Source organism: Callithrix jacchus, chromosome 8 (genome assembly GCF_049354715.1).
Source record: "Callithrix jacchus isolate 240 chromosome 8, calJac240_pri, whole genome shotgun sequence".
Classification (NCBI taxonomy): domain Eukaryota; kingdom Metazoa; phylum Chordata; class Mammalia; order Primates; family Cebidae; genus Callithrix; species Callithrix jacchus.
Window position 1 is genome coordinate 108,227,322 of NC_133509.1, and position 15,830 is coordinate 108,243,151.

The 15,830-nt window shown below is 56.1% G+C and overlaps 1 protein-coding gene across 5 annotated transcripts in view; it reads left to right on the forward strand.

Moving 5' to 3' along the window:
* The first annotated feature begins 292 nt into the window (after positions 1-292).
* PAPLN (papilin, proteoglycan like sulfated glycoprotein) overlaps positions 293-15,830 on the forward strand; it is a 50,777-nt gene continuing 35,239 nt past the window's right edge. For 2 of the 5 annotated variants that reach the window (XM_003734031.6, XM_035260950.3), the window contains exons 1-10: positions 3,162-3,347; positions 8,068-8,183; positions 9,090-9,150; positions 9,507-9,609; positions 12,383-12,513; positions 13,305-13,428; positions 13,880-13,960; positions 14,064-14,236; positions 14,415-14,538; positions 15,038-15,164. In XM_003734031.6, coding sequence (XP_003734079.4) covers positions 3,273-3,347; positions 8,068-8,183; positions 9,090-9,150; positions 9,507-9,609; positions 12,383-12,513; positions 13,305-13,428; positions 13,880-13,960; positions 14,064-14,236; positions 14,415-14,538; positions 15,038-15,164 — 1,115 coding nt within the window. In that variant the 5' untranslated portion in view covers positions 3,162-3,272. Of the gene's footprint in view, positions 626-3,161; positions 3,348-8,067; positions 8,184-9,089; positions 9,151-9,506; positions 9,610-12,382; positions 12,514-13,304; positions 13,429-13,879; positions 13,961-14,063; positions 14,237-14,414; positions 14,539-15,037; positions 15,165-15,830 lie in introns of those variants that run through there. The other 3 variants (XM_054240140.2, XM_035260948.3, XM_035260949.3) reach the window with 3 other exon arrangements.

Here is a 15,830-nt window from a genome sequence, read left to right on the forward strand (position 1 = left end):
GTGCGGAGAACTCCGCTGTGGCTGAAGGACAGGATCCAGGTGTGGAGAAGGAGGCGGCTGGACACAGGCGCGTTGTGTGTAGGGAAGGGATGGGAGGAGCGGACAGGGCACAGAGCTAGAAGGGGAAATGGGACTGGGGAGGTAACTGGCGCTGACCCAAGAGAGGACAGAAGGGGTAACCACAGAGTGGAGGATGAACCAAGCCTTGGCACAAACTCAAGAGGGTGGAAGCCTCAGGGAACACGGGTCACCACGGGGGCCTCTCCTAAGGCCCTGTCCACCCTCTGGGATTGGAGGTGGGTAAGGGAGACCGGGCAGGGTGGAGGGTGAAGCCAGGCAGCGGCGGAGAGAGAAAGTCCCACCCCTGCGGGCGTTCCTCGCAGCCCCGCCGACCTCGCGGGCTTGAGCCTGGGCGGGCACCGACGGAGCGGTCCTGGGCGCGGCCTCCCGGCGCCGGTGGAGACAGGTAGGGAGGCGGAGGGACTGGAAGCCCGCGAACGCCCAGCGGCTGGGGCAGCGCACCCCGGGACTTCCGCAGGAAATTGCTCGCCTGGCTCTCGGCGACTGCGTTGTCGGAGAAAGTGGGGGACCACAGAGGAGACCCGCCCCGGTTCGCTCTCCCGAGGTGGGCGCAGGGTCATTGCTCGGTACTGCCCGCCCCTGGCCGGGCTGGAAGGAAATGGGGGGAACCGGAGAGGTGGTACCGGGCGGCCCCAGTGTCCACCCTCCGCCTGCTCAGACCTTCCCTCGAGTGGACGCCACTCCTGGCGCATGGTGCAGGCGAGGCCCTGGAGACCGCGCGCCCCGCCCGGGAGGTGCCATTGGGCCGCGGGCCTGGAGCGCCCGGAAGCCCCAGGGGCTGCTGGCACCTGCACGGCCACCCAGGCCTCCCGTGGGAGCCGCGCCTCTCAGCCTCGAGGGTGCGCGGCGCGTTCCTGGGGTGGGAACGCGGGGCGCCTGTCAGGGTGGGACCGACGCGGAGGAGGGCGGTGCGCTGGGGCCACTGGGACGAGCGTCGTTCGGACTGCGGCGGTACAGGAGTCGGCTGGAGACCGTGCAGAGGGTGGCTCGGTGGGCGGCCACCCGCCTTCCCCCTGCGCCCTGGGTGCAGGCCGCCACCTTCGGCCCTTGCTCAGCGCAGACGAGTTCCTCAGGAACACCAGGTTGAGGGCGCCCACCCGGTCCCTGCCCTCCGGAGGCAGGGGAGGTCGAGGTCCCACGGCCCGCGGAGTCGCCCGGTGACCAGACCCCGGACTGGCCTTGGAGTCGAAGGGGTTGTTTGCCACCAAATGAACCAGAAAAACTGAACTTTTCAGACTTCGGAAAGGCAGATATGGGCTTGAAGTTCAGTGCAATTGCAGCGGAGGCGGTGGTGCTCTGAGTAACTACAAGTAAAATTCTTCTTTCTCAGTCTTCTCCTCAGCCTCCCCTGGCCTAGCCTAGCCCTAGCAGGAGGCTCCTGCTCTGGGAGCGGCCCCCCAGCAGAGCAGAGGCTGGGCCCTAGCAGCAACCCCCTCCCTCACCCTCCAACCCCAGGAATCTCCAACCTGACCACAAAAATAATGACTCAGTGACTCACTGTGCCAAATTAACAAGTATGTACCTTGCTCGATGTGCCAGGTTACATTTCTGCTGAGCTTGGCTTCTGTATACTGTCTTGTATTCTTGTAAACAGAAGTCTTTATTTTATTTTATTTTTATTTTTATTTTTTTTAGACGGAGTTTTGCTCGTTACCCAAGCTGGAGTGCAATGGCGCAATCTCGGCTCACCACAACCTCCGCCTCCTGGGTTCAGGCAATTCTCCTGCCTCAGCCTCCTGAGTAGCTGGGATTACAGGCACGTGCCACCGTGCCCAGCTAATTTTTTGTATTTTTAGTAGAGATGGGGTTTCACCATGTTGACCATGTTCATCCCGATCTCTTGACCTCGTGATTCACCCGCCTTGGCCTCCCAAAGTGCTGGGATTACAGACTTGAGCCACTGCGCCCAGCCAGAAGTCATTTTATACCTTAAAAAAAATTTAGAACACTGGTAGCATTACCGATTTTAAAGTTCAAACCTGCAAGCTACTACTTGTCGAATGTTTTGTACTGAATGGCACACATTGCTTATGTCATTTTGTGATACAGCAACATGTATGTATACATACACACACACTGCAGTGTGTGCACAGACTGGACACCCACACCAAATACCACACACCACACTGCACGTAGACCCACACACACACTGCACATGCACACTGCATGCATGCACACATCAAACCACACAGACACTGCACACACATTACTCTGAGCACATTACACTGTACTGCACACTGCACACACTGGACACTGCATGGCACATACAACACACTACATACACTGTACCACACACTGCACCACACACACTGTACTTACTGCACCACACACACTACCTACACACTGCACCACGCACACTGCACCACGCACACTACACACACACTGTACCGTACACACTGCACCACACACGCTGTACTGCACACACCATTACACACACTGCACCACACCCACTGCACCATCCACTGCACCACATTGCACCACACACACCGCACCACACACACTGCACCACACACACTGCACCACACACTGCATCACACACACCACCACACACACTGCACAGTACATACTCTGCACCACATATACTGCACAGTACACACACTGCACAGCGCATACTCTACACCATACACACTGCACCACACACACTGTTGTACACACTACACACTGCACCACACACACACTGCACTACATACATACACTGGTTATGGAGGCTGCCTATGGAGCCTCCCCGTGCAGAGAAATGCTGGCTTGGGTTTAAAATGGGATATAATTAACATTTTTAGAGCATTTGAGTTTTAAAATTGTCTTCAGAGACTTGATTTTTAAAAAGTCTTATTAGGGGTTTTTAAACAACTGATGTAATAGCTTTTTTTAAAGGAATCTTGCTGAATTAAAATAGCGAGTCTAGTTACTTGGATTCTGAACTCCCTGTTTTTCAACCACAAAAAAAGTATTTTTAATTGCGCTCTCGTTTTTTTCTACCACCGGAACCCTGAAACAAGTTGCTCCTGAACTTCTGCCAGTGGCGGATGGGCCGTGTCTCGCTCACGCTCACGTGTTGAGCTGCCCGGCGGGGCGTGCGCACTCTGTGTTCTCTACTGCGCGCCCGGCGGTCCGGGTGCGGGTCTCCTGGTCACCTGTGGGCCACTGGGAGGGACGCGCCCACACGCTCCGGCCGCGCCCAAGCTAACCCCATGCGTCTTCTGCAGGCTGAGATGCGGCTGCTCCTGCTCGTGCCACTGCTGCTCGCTCCAGCGCCCGGGTCCTCGGTGAGTTCGGCCCTGCTCCGCCCCCGGGAGGACTCTGCTGGGGAGGCCCGGGCCTGCAGGCTGCGTTCCCAGGAAAGGGGTGATGTCTGGGAAGACCGGCTGGGAGGAGGCGAGCCTGCGCCTCTGAGGTCCTTGAAGCCGGCTGGCTAGGGTGACCAGAACTGCCCACCCGGCCTCTGGCGCAGTTTGTTGGGGTGGCACCTTCCCAGGGCTTCCCTCCTTGAGAAGGTGGTGGGAGCTCTCCAGAACCCCCTCCCCTGGGTGGTCTTCCAAGGTGGAAGGACAGGTTGGGAGCAATGCTGGGGCCAGCCAAGGTGCAGGGCTGGGAGACCCATCCCACCAGACACCCATCTTCTGCCTGGAGCCGAACACGGCTTCCCGTAAGCTGGGGTGTTTGGACATAGAGGTTTGGGGTGCCAGTTTTTTTCCTTTCCCCTTGGGGTAGCACCTAGGGCAGGGCTGTCCCATGGAACCTTCTGAGATGGTGGAACTGTTCTGTGTCTCTGCTGTCCAGTAAGTAGCCCCTGCGTCCAGTGAGCACTTGAAATGTAGATGAAATTAGTTTTAATTTCACTTTAATTAATTAAATTTGTTTTTAAATTGTTTAAATATTTATGTATTTTTGAAACAGAGTCTCACTATGTTGCCCAGGCTGGAGGGTACTGGCATGGTTTGGGCTCACTGTAACCTCCACCTCCTGGGATTAAGTGATTCTTCTGCTCAGTCTCCTAAGTAGCTGGGACTCCAGGTGTGTGCCACCGCGCCTGGCCACACGTGGCTAGTGGCTACTGTATTAGACTGCAAGTTGAGACAGTGGACACAGGAAGCTGGATGGGGTCAGAGTTGCTGTTTCATTAATGAGGGCCCAAAGGCCAGGGCTCTCTGGAGAAGGTCCCTGGGTCTAGAGGATTCTTCTAGGGAAGCTTCTAGACCACAGCCCTCACCTTTGCGGAGGAGAGGGTCTGCAGAGCTGGGTGCTGCCTTGGCTCAGTGCCTGGGAGAATAGAAGCCACAGAGGCACCTGGGCCCTGTCCTACCCCAGAAGAAATCTCCCGGGGTAACCCGCAGCCCTGCCCACCCCTCTGTGAGGCGGGTGGGAGGTAAGAGAGGAAGGATCCCTGTGAAAGGACCCAAACTATTTTCTGCCTTAGGGAGGGCAGTGGGAAATGCCATGTCTGGCATCTGGGGGTGGAGGCTGAGAAGGGCATCTCTGCAGGGGTGTATAGGGCAGGCAGGATAGATGGCAGCGGTGGGCATCAGGCACTTCTCCAAGAGCCCTGTGAACCCAACATGGGTCACAGCTGGAGTGGTGGGTGGGCCAGCGCCAGCCTTTTTCATGTCCTCTCCACTACCTGCCAGCTTCCCACAGTCCCCTCTGCCACCCCATGAACCTTGCTCCCTAAATGCCACTCTCAGGTCCTTCAGCATGTGCTTGTGGCCCAGCTGCATGAAGGCCAAAGCCCAGGTGGAGGGGGCAGCCGGACATTGTCCAGGCCCTAGGGTTAAATCCAGAGCCACCTCAGCAGCGGCGTGACCCTAGGCAAATCAAGCCTTAGATTGCTCTAATTTTGGGGTAATAATGCCCACCCCAGAGGTTGTCATGCAGATGAGACAAATCAACGTTTCCACAGCACCCTGGGCCCTATTAAATCCTTTCTCCCTTAGAAATGCTCCGAGTAAGGCTGGGCACGGTGGCTCATGTCTATAATCCCAACAACACTTTGGGAGGCTGAGGCGGGTGGATCACGAGGTCAGGAGATTGAGACAATCCAGGCCAACATGGTGAAACCTCGTCTCTATTAAAAATACAAAAAATTAGCCAGGCATGGTGGAGCGCGCCTATAGTCCCAGCTACTTGGCAGACTGAGGCAGGAGTATCAGTTGAACCTGGGAAGTGGAGGGTGCAGTGAGCCAAGATTGTGCACTCAAGCCTGGATGACACAGTGAGACTCTGACTCAAAAAAACAAAAACAACACCCTGTGTGGACCGAGCCTCGGTTAGGGCTGGGCATGGCCTGGGCTGAGAAGTCTTCTCACCCTGCCCTCTGAGTCTGCAGGGGGCGTGGCCCCGCTCACAGCTCCCCTGCCTCCCTCCGTCACTGGGGCAGGAGACACCCTGTCGAGAACCTTCTCTGGATCACTTAGTGCTGCCAGGGGTCAGCCTGAACAGAATGAGTAGATGAATAAAGGTGGTGGCCTGTGTGTGCCTGGGCCTCAGCTTCTCTTCCACCTGCACGTGGGTGTGCATGCATTCTGTCTCTTACACACACACACACACACACACACACACACGCTGAGCAGTTGATTCCCTGGGAAATAGTGTGCAGCAGGAAAGGGGACTCCTGAGTGGCTCCAGGTGGGAGTTGGAGGAGGCATGGGCGGGGCGCCTAGAGCAAAATGAGACAGGTGAGGACTGGCCCCAGGTGAGGCTGGTTCAGCTCATTCCAGCTTCACTCCACGTTGGGCAGTTCATGGTTTGAGTAATTACAGAGCAACAGTGTGCTCGTGTTGCCCGTAGCTGAAGGTGCTTTTCTTCCTCAGAGACTGTGGAGTGCATGAACAGGGCACAGCTCTTGGGTGGATGGGCTAGGGCTCCTGGCTAGTGAACGCCTGCCTCACAGAAGCCTCACAGGTGCTGGGCACAGGAGGCAAGAAGGCATTCTGGAAACAGCATGCCCCTTAGGGGGCCCTTGCTCAGGTCAGTCCTGCCCCCTCCTTATCCTCATGGCCAGGTGGTGGCTCCGTGGCAGGGGTACCCCTCATTGCCTTGGCCACACCAGTACGCCAACCCCAGCTCCAGAGAAGGGTGGGTTTTGCTGGTTGCTGTGCCAAGAAGCCAAGAGACATCCAAACAGGCCCTGGTCAGAGGGTAATTGACAGCCAGGCCCAGGCCTGCAGCTAAGAAAGAGCCATTCCTAAAGGCCTCTCCTGAATACTTGAAATGTGGGATGAGGCTGCTTGTGGTGTGGGGGCTGCCAGAATCCCACCTGGGACTGCAGGGAGTCCTTTTCTCTGGAAAGTCACCCTCCACTCAACACTCAGTATCTTCCCTTGTGAAACTGAAACTTGATCCAAGTAAATTTGAGTTTAACTTTCATTGAGAAAACACTTTGAAGTTTTTGCTCATGGTATTGAAAGCTTAGAGATTTCTGTCCCAGTTAGAACTGAAGGAGTAGGTGATTTTACAAAGCGAAAGCTGAGAGCTTCCGTCCGGCCAGTGCTTCCTTCTTGGTTGCGTGTGTGGCTCGGCAAGCTTAGTGTGGTTTGTTCTGATTCAGGGTTCTAGGTTTGTAATAAGACAAGGATAACTCAATGTTTGGCACAGGGATGTTAGAGGTTAGTAAACCTCCTTCCTCACCTGCGATCCAGGGAAGCTGCTCTGGGCTCACCATGGAGGGAAGAGCCCGCTTTTCTATGTGACCATTGAGCTCTTTCTCTGAAAAGTGGGAATGGTATTTTTCCTTGAGATTCTTATGTGGTGATACTCTTAAAAAAAAAAAAAAAAAAAAAAAAAAAAAGCGCCCTTCCAGCAAATGTTTGCATGTACACTGTATGCCTCCTGACAAAATTGTGAAGTTACATCTAATCCCTGTCCAACCCTGTAGGGAATCATCTAGTGTCTCATTTGATTCCCCCAGGGAGGTGGGAGCACAGCCCTGGCAGGGGAGCAGAGGCCTGCATTGAGGCTGGCTGGCCACTGTGCCCACTTCTTCCTCTGTGGCTTCCTCTCTCTGCCTCACTTTTCTCATCCATGCAATGGGATCTGTTGGGTTGCGAGGATGAAATGAGATAATGTGTGTGTAGCATGTGGATTTCTGATGCCAGCTGAAATAGGGGTCCGATCTCTCTGGTAGGAAAGTGTATCTGTTAGGATCATAATCCTGTGTGGCATCGCAAGGAACAGTTCTTCAACAAGACAGACATGATTCCTCTGTCATGGAAACACCCCGGGGTTGGAAGCCTGGGCCTGTTCTGTTGCACAATATCCTCCAGGCTCTAGAGTCTATCTTTGCTTCACTATTTGAAGCCTCTATTTCCAAGTTACTTCACAGTCTCAAAGGCTGCTTCAACTCCAGCCATCACATCTGCTTTCCAGACAGCCTAAAACAGTACAGAAGGAAGAAGAAAGGACAAATGCTCATGCAGCCTTTCTTAAGGAGGTTACTAGCGGCAGCTGCCCAACGTTTATAGTTCTATCTCACTGATGAGAACTAAGTGACGTAGCCAGTTAGCTGAAGGAAGTCTAAAATGTATTTTTTTAAATTTTGGGCAGCCAGGCACCCAGCTGAGTCAAGTTTTCAAGGGTTCTTTGACAATGGGAGGAGGGGATGAATATTGGGGTACTCCTGGGAGATTCTGCCACAGATTAGCAGGATCCCCCATGTTGTTTCCCTTTTTAGGGCCTCCTCCCTTGTTAACCCACAAATACCTGGGCCCTCAAACTGCCCGTGGCTATGGGGTCCCTCACTCCAGTGGCCCCTAAACCTCCAAACTCTTCCCAGCTGCCTCTCAGCTCCTTATGGGGAAAGCAGGCTAATTCTGAAAAGGAGTATATTTGGGGGTGCCAGGCAGTGTTGCTAAGTCCTAAAGGCTGGCCCCAGAAGGGAGAATCCCAGGCTCCTTGATGGGTGGGGAGTGTTTTTAGGCAGAGCGCCCTTGTGGGGCCCCCGGGCTCAGGCTCTGAGTCGGCACTGCTGATGCGTGGTCCTGTCTTCTGCAGGCTCCCAAAGTCAGGCGGCAGAGTGACACCTGGGGACCTTGGGGCCAGTGGAGCTCCTGCAGCCGGACCTGTGGAGGGGGCATCAGCTTCCAGGAGCGCTCCTGCTACTCCCAGAGGTAGGAGAGATGAAAATGGTCTGGCTTGTTAAAAGAGGGCAGGAGCAGGAGACGCTGGCTTCTGGGTGGCGGGCTGGGTGATCGTGGCCTAGGCCAGCCCTGGCCACACCAGCAGAACCCACCAAGCAGCATATTCATTCTGGAAGCAACATCAGTGCAGCACAGGACATCAATTTTCCAGGGCCTTCCACTTGGAGCTGGAGCACATGTGCTGCCTTTGGCCTGCCCCCCCCACCCCTCTCCAGCTCCTGATGTTGCACCTGCCTGCCGTATGACAGGTGCAGTCAATTTTAGTGGAATTAATGAATCTTCAACTGGCAATTCCCAACTCCTGTGGTTTCTTTGCCGAGTATAGATGTTCCCCACTTCAAGCGGTTTACCAAGTGCTTGCTGTGTGCACTGCACTCTAGCAGGGTCAGTGGAGGAGGTGGGGCACAGAAGAAGGGGTAGTGAGGCTCCTCTGTCCCTGTTTGTTAAGGGGTTGCTCCTGAGAACCCTATGTGAGGAGGAAGAGAGACCAGGAATGATACTAAGAGCCTTATACTGATGTCCTGCTTAGATGGCAGGATGGTGGTACCAGGTGGGTGGGTATTGCATCTCAGGCACCTCGGGTCTTCCCTGGGAATCTGCCTTAAGAGGCAGTGGAGTGGTCCTGCCTTAAATCTACAGGGTGGTGGAGCTCCGAGTCTTGCTTCTCCCGAGTACCAACACGGGCCCCCCACGGCCACCCAGGGGATTTATGGGGTGGGGGCGGGGGCGGGAGCGGGAGCGGGGGCACCCTCTCGCCTCGCTGCTCCCACTGGAGAGTCCCGCAGAAGTTGGGGCCTGCAGGGAGCCCCAGGACAGGAGTTGGGGGACGTCGGCTCTCAGGCTGGTCCCCGTCTTCCCGGTGCTCTGGTCCCGTAGGAGAGATGGAGGCTCCAGCTGCGTGGGCCCCGCCCGGAGCCACCGCTCCTGTCGCACAGAGGTAAAGCGCATGGGGTGTGGGCGAGGGCACCAGCTCCCCAAGCCCCTCTCGGCCGACGTCCCCACCTGGATGCCCGCCCCTGCCTGGGGTCCTCCTGCCAGTCCGCAGCAGGGCTGTGTGGGGACCCTGCACCCCCGCCCCCCGGGGACTGGCCTTGCCCTCCCCAGCCTCAAGCACCTGGAGGTGCGCGCATGGGAGACGGGGCGGGGTGGGGGGGCGAAACTTCACCTCCGGAGGCTCAGACAGGAATGGGGGAGGGTGCGGGGCGGTGGTGGGGGGAGACTCCCAGGCTTCCTGGGAGGTGGGCGGACCTCGGACTCCGCCTCCTGGACCCAGACTTCCCCTCCGCCCGGCAGAGCTGCCCGGACGGTGCCCGTGATTTCCGGGCCGAGCAGTGCACGGAGTTTGATGGCGTGGAGTTCCAGGGGCGGCGGTACCGGTGGCTGCCCTATTACGGCGGTGAGCATGGTGGGACTCGCTCTCCCGGGCTCTCTTGCAGACATTGATGCCACAGTTCCTGTTGCCGTATTATAGAGGCGTTGTCAAACATACATTTTTAGAGACAGTCTGGCTATGTTGCCCAGGCTGGTCTTGAACTGGGCTAAAGGGATTCCCTCCCCCTCCCCGCCTCGCCGCGACCTCCCAGGGTGCTGGGATTGCAGGCGCCGCCGTGGCTCACAGAGTACAGGGAATCTTGTAGACCACAGGACCCACCTCTGGGGAGAGATGGAGGCTTGAGTGCAGCAGTGCCATGTTGGCTGAGCTGCCTCGACCTCCCAAGCTCAATCAATCCTTCCACCTCAGCCTCTCAAATAATTTTTTTAAAAATATGGAATGCTTCATAAATTTGCCTGCTCAGGAGTCAGGGACTGTGCTAATCTCTGTATCACTCCAGTTTTAGTATATGTGCTGCCAGAGCCAGCCTGTGTCAAATACACCATCAATCAACCCATAAAGAATCACCAGTACCCTGCTCCCCCGCCCCCACATGCCCATGGCAACCCGATGGCAGCCATTTTGAGGTCTTTCCATCCTTTCTCCCCTTAAGTATGTATATTTTTGAACAAAGCCATGCTGTGTCTATACCATTTTGAGCCTGTTTTTGCTCAGTCTGCTGTGGGAAGCGTTCCTCCTGTCACAGAGAGACGGAAGTGGGAATCCCCAGGAGCAGTAGGAATGGTATTGCCCGGTCATCCTGCAGGAGGGGTTGGAAGCGGCTTGGTACACCAAGACCTCATTTACCAAGGATCGGGGGCCAAAGGAGATGGTCTGAGTACCTCTGAGGAGGGTATAAGTAATGTTTAGAGAAATACAGTCCAGGAAAAAAACACCCCCAATAAGCACCACCGTGTATGTCATTAAGCGTTTTAGGTGAGTCAGAAGATTCCTCAAGATACCTCTTCTGAGTTTTTCCTGCTTGCTGCAAATGACCTCTGGAGACCCCATGGCACTCTGGGTTCTCATATCCTCTGTGTGTGGTGGGGGTCGTGGCTGTGGGTGTGGCCCCAGTGGGACTCTTTAGCTTTCAGTATTCCCCTGGATCCTGAAGTGGACACATGTCAAAAATGATTAGCGTATATTCACATGATAGAAACACTGGAAGACAGAGGAAAGTCTAGAAAGAGAGTAGAGGGATGCCATCAGCGGTGTGGAGATGACTGTGATCCTGTTTGTACTTTCAGGCTGTTTTTAAATGTGTGTATATATATATTTTTTCTTTTCCAGAGGAAATTAAATATTTTTATTGCATTTTAGGTTTTGGTAAATGTGCATATATTTAGATAAATATAAAAATTAAGGTTGACTACAGTGGCTCATATTCGTAATCCCAGCACTTTGGGAGGCTGAAGTGGGAGGATCACTCAAACCCAGGAGTTTGAGACAAGCCTGGGCAACATGGTGAAACCCTATCTCTACAAAGAATACAAAGATTAGCCAGGCATGTGGGCACACACACGTAGTCCCAGCTATTCAGGAGGCTGAGGTGAGAGGATCACTTGAGCCCAGGAAGTTGAGATGGAAGTGAGCCAATGTCACACCACTGCACTCCAGCCTGAATGACAGAGTGAGACTTTGTCTCCAAAAGAAAAAAAAATTAAAACCAGGCCAGGTACAGTATCTCCTGCCTGTAATTCAGGTGCTTTGGGGGGCTGAGGCAGGAGGAACATTTGAGCCCAGGAGTTTGAAACCAGCCTGGGCACTGGAGGGAGACCCTGTCTCTACAAAAGTACAATTAGCTGGGCATGGTGGCATGTGCTTATAGTCCCAGATATTTGAGAGACAGACTGGAGAACCACTTGAGTCTGGGAGGTGGAGGCTGCTGTGAGCTTTGATCGTGCTTCCGCATTCCAGCCTGGGAGACAAAGTGAGATCTCATCTGAAAAACATTAAAGCCAGAAAAAAGTTACCCTCATCCTGCCCCTTTCGCAAGATCACTGTTAGCATTTCATTTTCCTCCTCCTCACATTATTTTCTCCATATAGGCTTACATATTTGTAATCATTGCATATTAATTACCATTTTGCATTCTGTGTTTTAAGCATCTTCCCACACGGTATAGTCTTCACAATCATCATCTGTAACTGCAAAGTCAGCATGTGTAATATTCCATTGATAGATAATTTATTTAAAGAGTAGCCTGTTGTGGCCGGGCGAGGTGGCTCACGCCTGTAATCCCAGCACTTTGGGAGGCCGAGGCAGGTGGATCATCCAAGGTCAGGAGTTCGAGACCAGCCTGGCCACCATGGTGAAACCCCATCTCTACTAAAAGTACAAAAAGTAGTCAGGCATGGTGGCGCGTACCTGTAATCCCAGCTACTCAGGTGGTTGAGGCAGGAGAATCGCTTGAACCCGGGAGGCAGAGATTGCAGTGAGCCGAGACCGTACCACTGCACTCCAGCCTGGGTGACGAGCAAAACTCCATCTCAAAAAAAAAAAAAGCCTGTTGTAATGACTTCAGCTGTGGTGAATAATACTGAAGTAGACTTCAAGTGCTTCACTTTGTCCTGATTCTGGGATTTTTTTCTTCAATTTGATCCTTAGAGGTGCGACAGATTCATGGAGACTGTCCCTTCTCCTTGGGATGAGGTGGGGATCTGTGCCCCCCACCCCACTGTGGGGGCTGCTGCAGGCCTTTCTGACCCACGCTTCCCTGTTGCGAGGGTAGGCCTTGGGCCCTGGGTTGGGCATCATCCAGCCTCAGGATCTCAGTCTTGCTTCCTGCCTACCCCAGCCCCAAACAAGTGTGAACTGAACTGCATTCCCAAGGGGGAGAACTTCTACTACAAGCACAGGGAGGCCGTGGTCGATGGGACGCCCTGCGAGCCTGGCAAGAGGGACGTGTGTGTGGACGGCAGCTGCCGGGTGAGTGGTACCCCAGCGCCGCCCCTGCCTCAGGGCTGGCTGGGGGCTCAGTACCGTGTTTCCCTGCCCGTCACCCACAGGCCCAGGTAGCTGCCACGAACTTGGTGTCTTCTCAAGTTATCGCGACACCAAGCCCAGCTCCTGGTGTCCCTTGCAGCTATCACAGATGCCCTGTGGCCCCTCACCTTCATCCTTGGAGAGTGCTAGCCCCGCAATGAGAGAAACCCTCTGGGTGGCGTGTTACAGAAACCCAGCTAAAACTGACTTCAGAAAAACAAACACGAGGGGCAGCCATAGGTGCATGAAAGAAGTGCTGCTCCGCTTTCCTCTCTGGGTCCAGCGTCAGATCAGGCCGGTTCTTTCCAGGAGGCGTGGAGGTGGCCTCCAGCTGCTCTGGGCTTCTACGCTGGGAGCGTGGCCACTCCCAGGGAAAGGGGGCCTCGTTCTCAGGAGTTCCGGCCACCAGGGGTTGCCTCTGATTTGTCTTGGCTTGGGACTTATCCTGAACCACTCCGACCTGCTCAAACCCACATTTGGGGGAGCCCCACTCAGACCCGCAGAAGAGAGGTTTCCCTAAAGGAAAACGGCATCATTACCAGATGAGGGGAGATGGGAGCTGAGCAGACAGATGAGTGATTGTCAGCCACAGGCCAGTCCCCTCGTGACTGAACCGCTCCTGACCACCCTGGTCTGCCTGGGCTGTGTGGGTGCTGGGGTTAGGATGCGATGGGACCCAAGGCCTGGCATGGCCATGATGCCGTCTCCCATGCCTCCTGCATCTCTGCCCACAGGTTGTCGGCTGTGACCACCAGCTGGACTCATCCAAGCAGGAGGACAAGTGTCTGCAGTGCGGGGGTGACGGCACAACCTGCTACCCTGTCACAGGCACCTTTGACGCTAATGACCTCAGCCGAGGTGGGGGCAGTTCCAACAAAGGGCTGTTGCCTGCCCCTTCTTTGCCTGTCCCTGCTCTGGCCTAGGCTTCAGGCCAAGTGGCCCTCGTGGCAACAGAAGGCTCTGACCATATCAGGTCACATCTGAAAGGCCCCCATGGGCTTTGGACCCTTGCCCACTTGTGCAGTCTCACCTCCCGCTGCCACTGCCTGGATGCCCTCCCCATCCCTTCCCTCTCTCAGTCTGCTCCAGGTGCCCTGAGCTTTCTGCCACCCTGGCTTTTGCACAGCAGCTTCCTCTGCCAGGGTTGCCATTCCCAGCAGCTCAGCCCTGCCTGGCTCCTGCATATCTGCTTGCTCCCATTCTGTGCTGCACGGCACTGGAGTCCTTGGGGACTTGCTTTTTCTTGCCATTTGAGGGTGCCAGGGTAGGGTAGCTCAGCACCCCCAGCCAGCATCTCTGCTCCCACCAGGCTACAACCAGATTCTCATAGTTCCTGTGGGTGCCACCAGCATCCTCATCGAGGAGGCTGCTGCCAGCAGGAACTTTCTGGGTGAGAGCCTGGGTTGGGTCCTGGGCAGGTTTGGGGTAACGGGGAGGTGTGGTGCTGCCCACCCCACCGACTCTGGCTGACTGAGGCCGTCTCCTCTGCGCAGCTGTGAAGAACGTTCATGGGGAATACTACCTCAATGGGCACTGGACCATTGAGGCGGCCCAGGCCCTGCCAGCAGCCAGCACCATCCTGCATTACGAGCGGGGTACTGAGGGGGACCTTGCCCCGGAGCGGCTCCATGCCCGGGGCCCCATCTCGGAGCCCCTGGTCATTGAGGTAAACAGGGCTGTGAGGGAAGAGGGTGAGTGGGTGGCACGTGGTCCCCAAGAGGCTACCAAGCTCTGCAATGGGGGTTGAGTGGCTCTGGGCCTGTGGCTGGCAGGGGCTGTGGGGCTGTGGAGGGTGTGGGAGTGCCCCCCAGCAGCAGACCCCAACCAGGACCCTCCCGTGGCAGCTCATCAGCCAGGAGCCCAACCCCGGTGTGCACTACGAGTACCACCTGCCTCTGCACCATCCCAGCCCCGGCTTCAGCTGGAGCCACGGCTCCTGGAGTGACTGCAGCATGGAGTGTGGTGGAGGTGCGGGTGTGGATGGCAGGGGAGGGCATGGCCCTGTGTGCCGGGGCCACAGCCATGGTGGGCAAGTCACAGCCCTCTCCTCAAAGGCAGTCCCTTCTGGGGAGATGGACAAGTAGGCGAGAAATCTCTGTGTTTTGGGGGTCACTTTGAGGAAAACCCGGCGATCTGGGGACTCCATGAAGGACCCCAGCCTAAACGAACAGAACCAGAGGGGGCTTCCCAGAGGCAGTGGCCTCTCATAGGAGGCACACTCCATCAGAAGTGGAGGTGTGGCCTGGGGTCAGTGATGAGGGGCCAGAGCAGGGCTCGGTCACTCACAGAGAAAACTCTTTGAGGCTCAGTTTCCTCATCTGTCAATTGGGGATGATCTGGCACTTGCCTCAGGGGGTCATCTGAGACTGAATGGGGATGAGCTTCGGGGTGAGTGCAGTATGGCCTTGGGAAGGTGCTTGGTGAATGTTGACTGGTGGCTGCCCGCTGTGGCCGGGTCTCTGCACAGGTCACCAGTCCCGCTTGGTGTTCTGTACCATTGACCACGAGGCCTACCCGGACCACATGTGCCAGCGCCAGCCACGGCCGGCCGACCGCCGCTCCTGCAACCTTCACCCTTGCCCAGAGACCAAGCGGTGAGGCCTTGCCAGCCCCTCTACCCATGATGGGGCCCTAGAACTTGGGTGGGAAGGGAACAGGGCCTCCAAGCTGCTTTAGGTATAGGACAAAGAGTCGGGGGGGTCCAGGGCTCCCCACGCTGTGGCCGGAGGGTGGAGGAGGTGGCAGCTATTCCTGAGGGAGGCAGAGAATGGGCCTGAGCCCAGGGCTGGTGTGTCTGCCCTCTCATGACCACGAAGTACTCAATGCCCACACTGGTGGCAGGAGGGTTTGGGAAGGTTCCAGAGGTCCCTGTCTGTCTGAGCCGGTAGAGGACTTGGCCCAGCAGATGCTGATGGGTGGGCCAGGGGTCGGGCCCAAGGGCCTGTTGGCATTGGCCATGCCTTTGTTCATGCACAAAGGACCTCTTACCTGCACCGGCCTGGAGCGTGGCACCTTGCTGGGGCCCGGCGAGTGTGTGGGAACAGGTAACCTGCAGGTCACAGGCTCCCCTCAGGGCTGGCTCCACCCCATCACCGCCTGGCCTTGGTGGCAGCGGGCCTCCTGGGATGGTGGCGGGCTAGGCTTTGCATGGGGCCTCAGGGGCTGCTCTTCCTCCGGGTCCTTGCAAGTGCGGCCTGGCAGAGCCACTCCACACATAGGTGGGTACAGCCTCCCCAGAGCTGTCCCTGACTAAGGTCAGG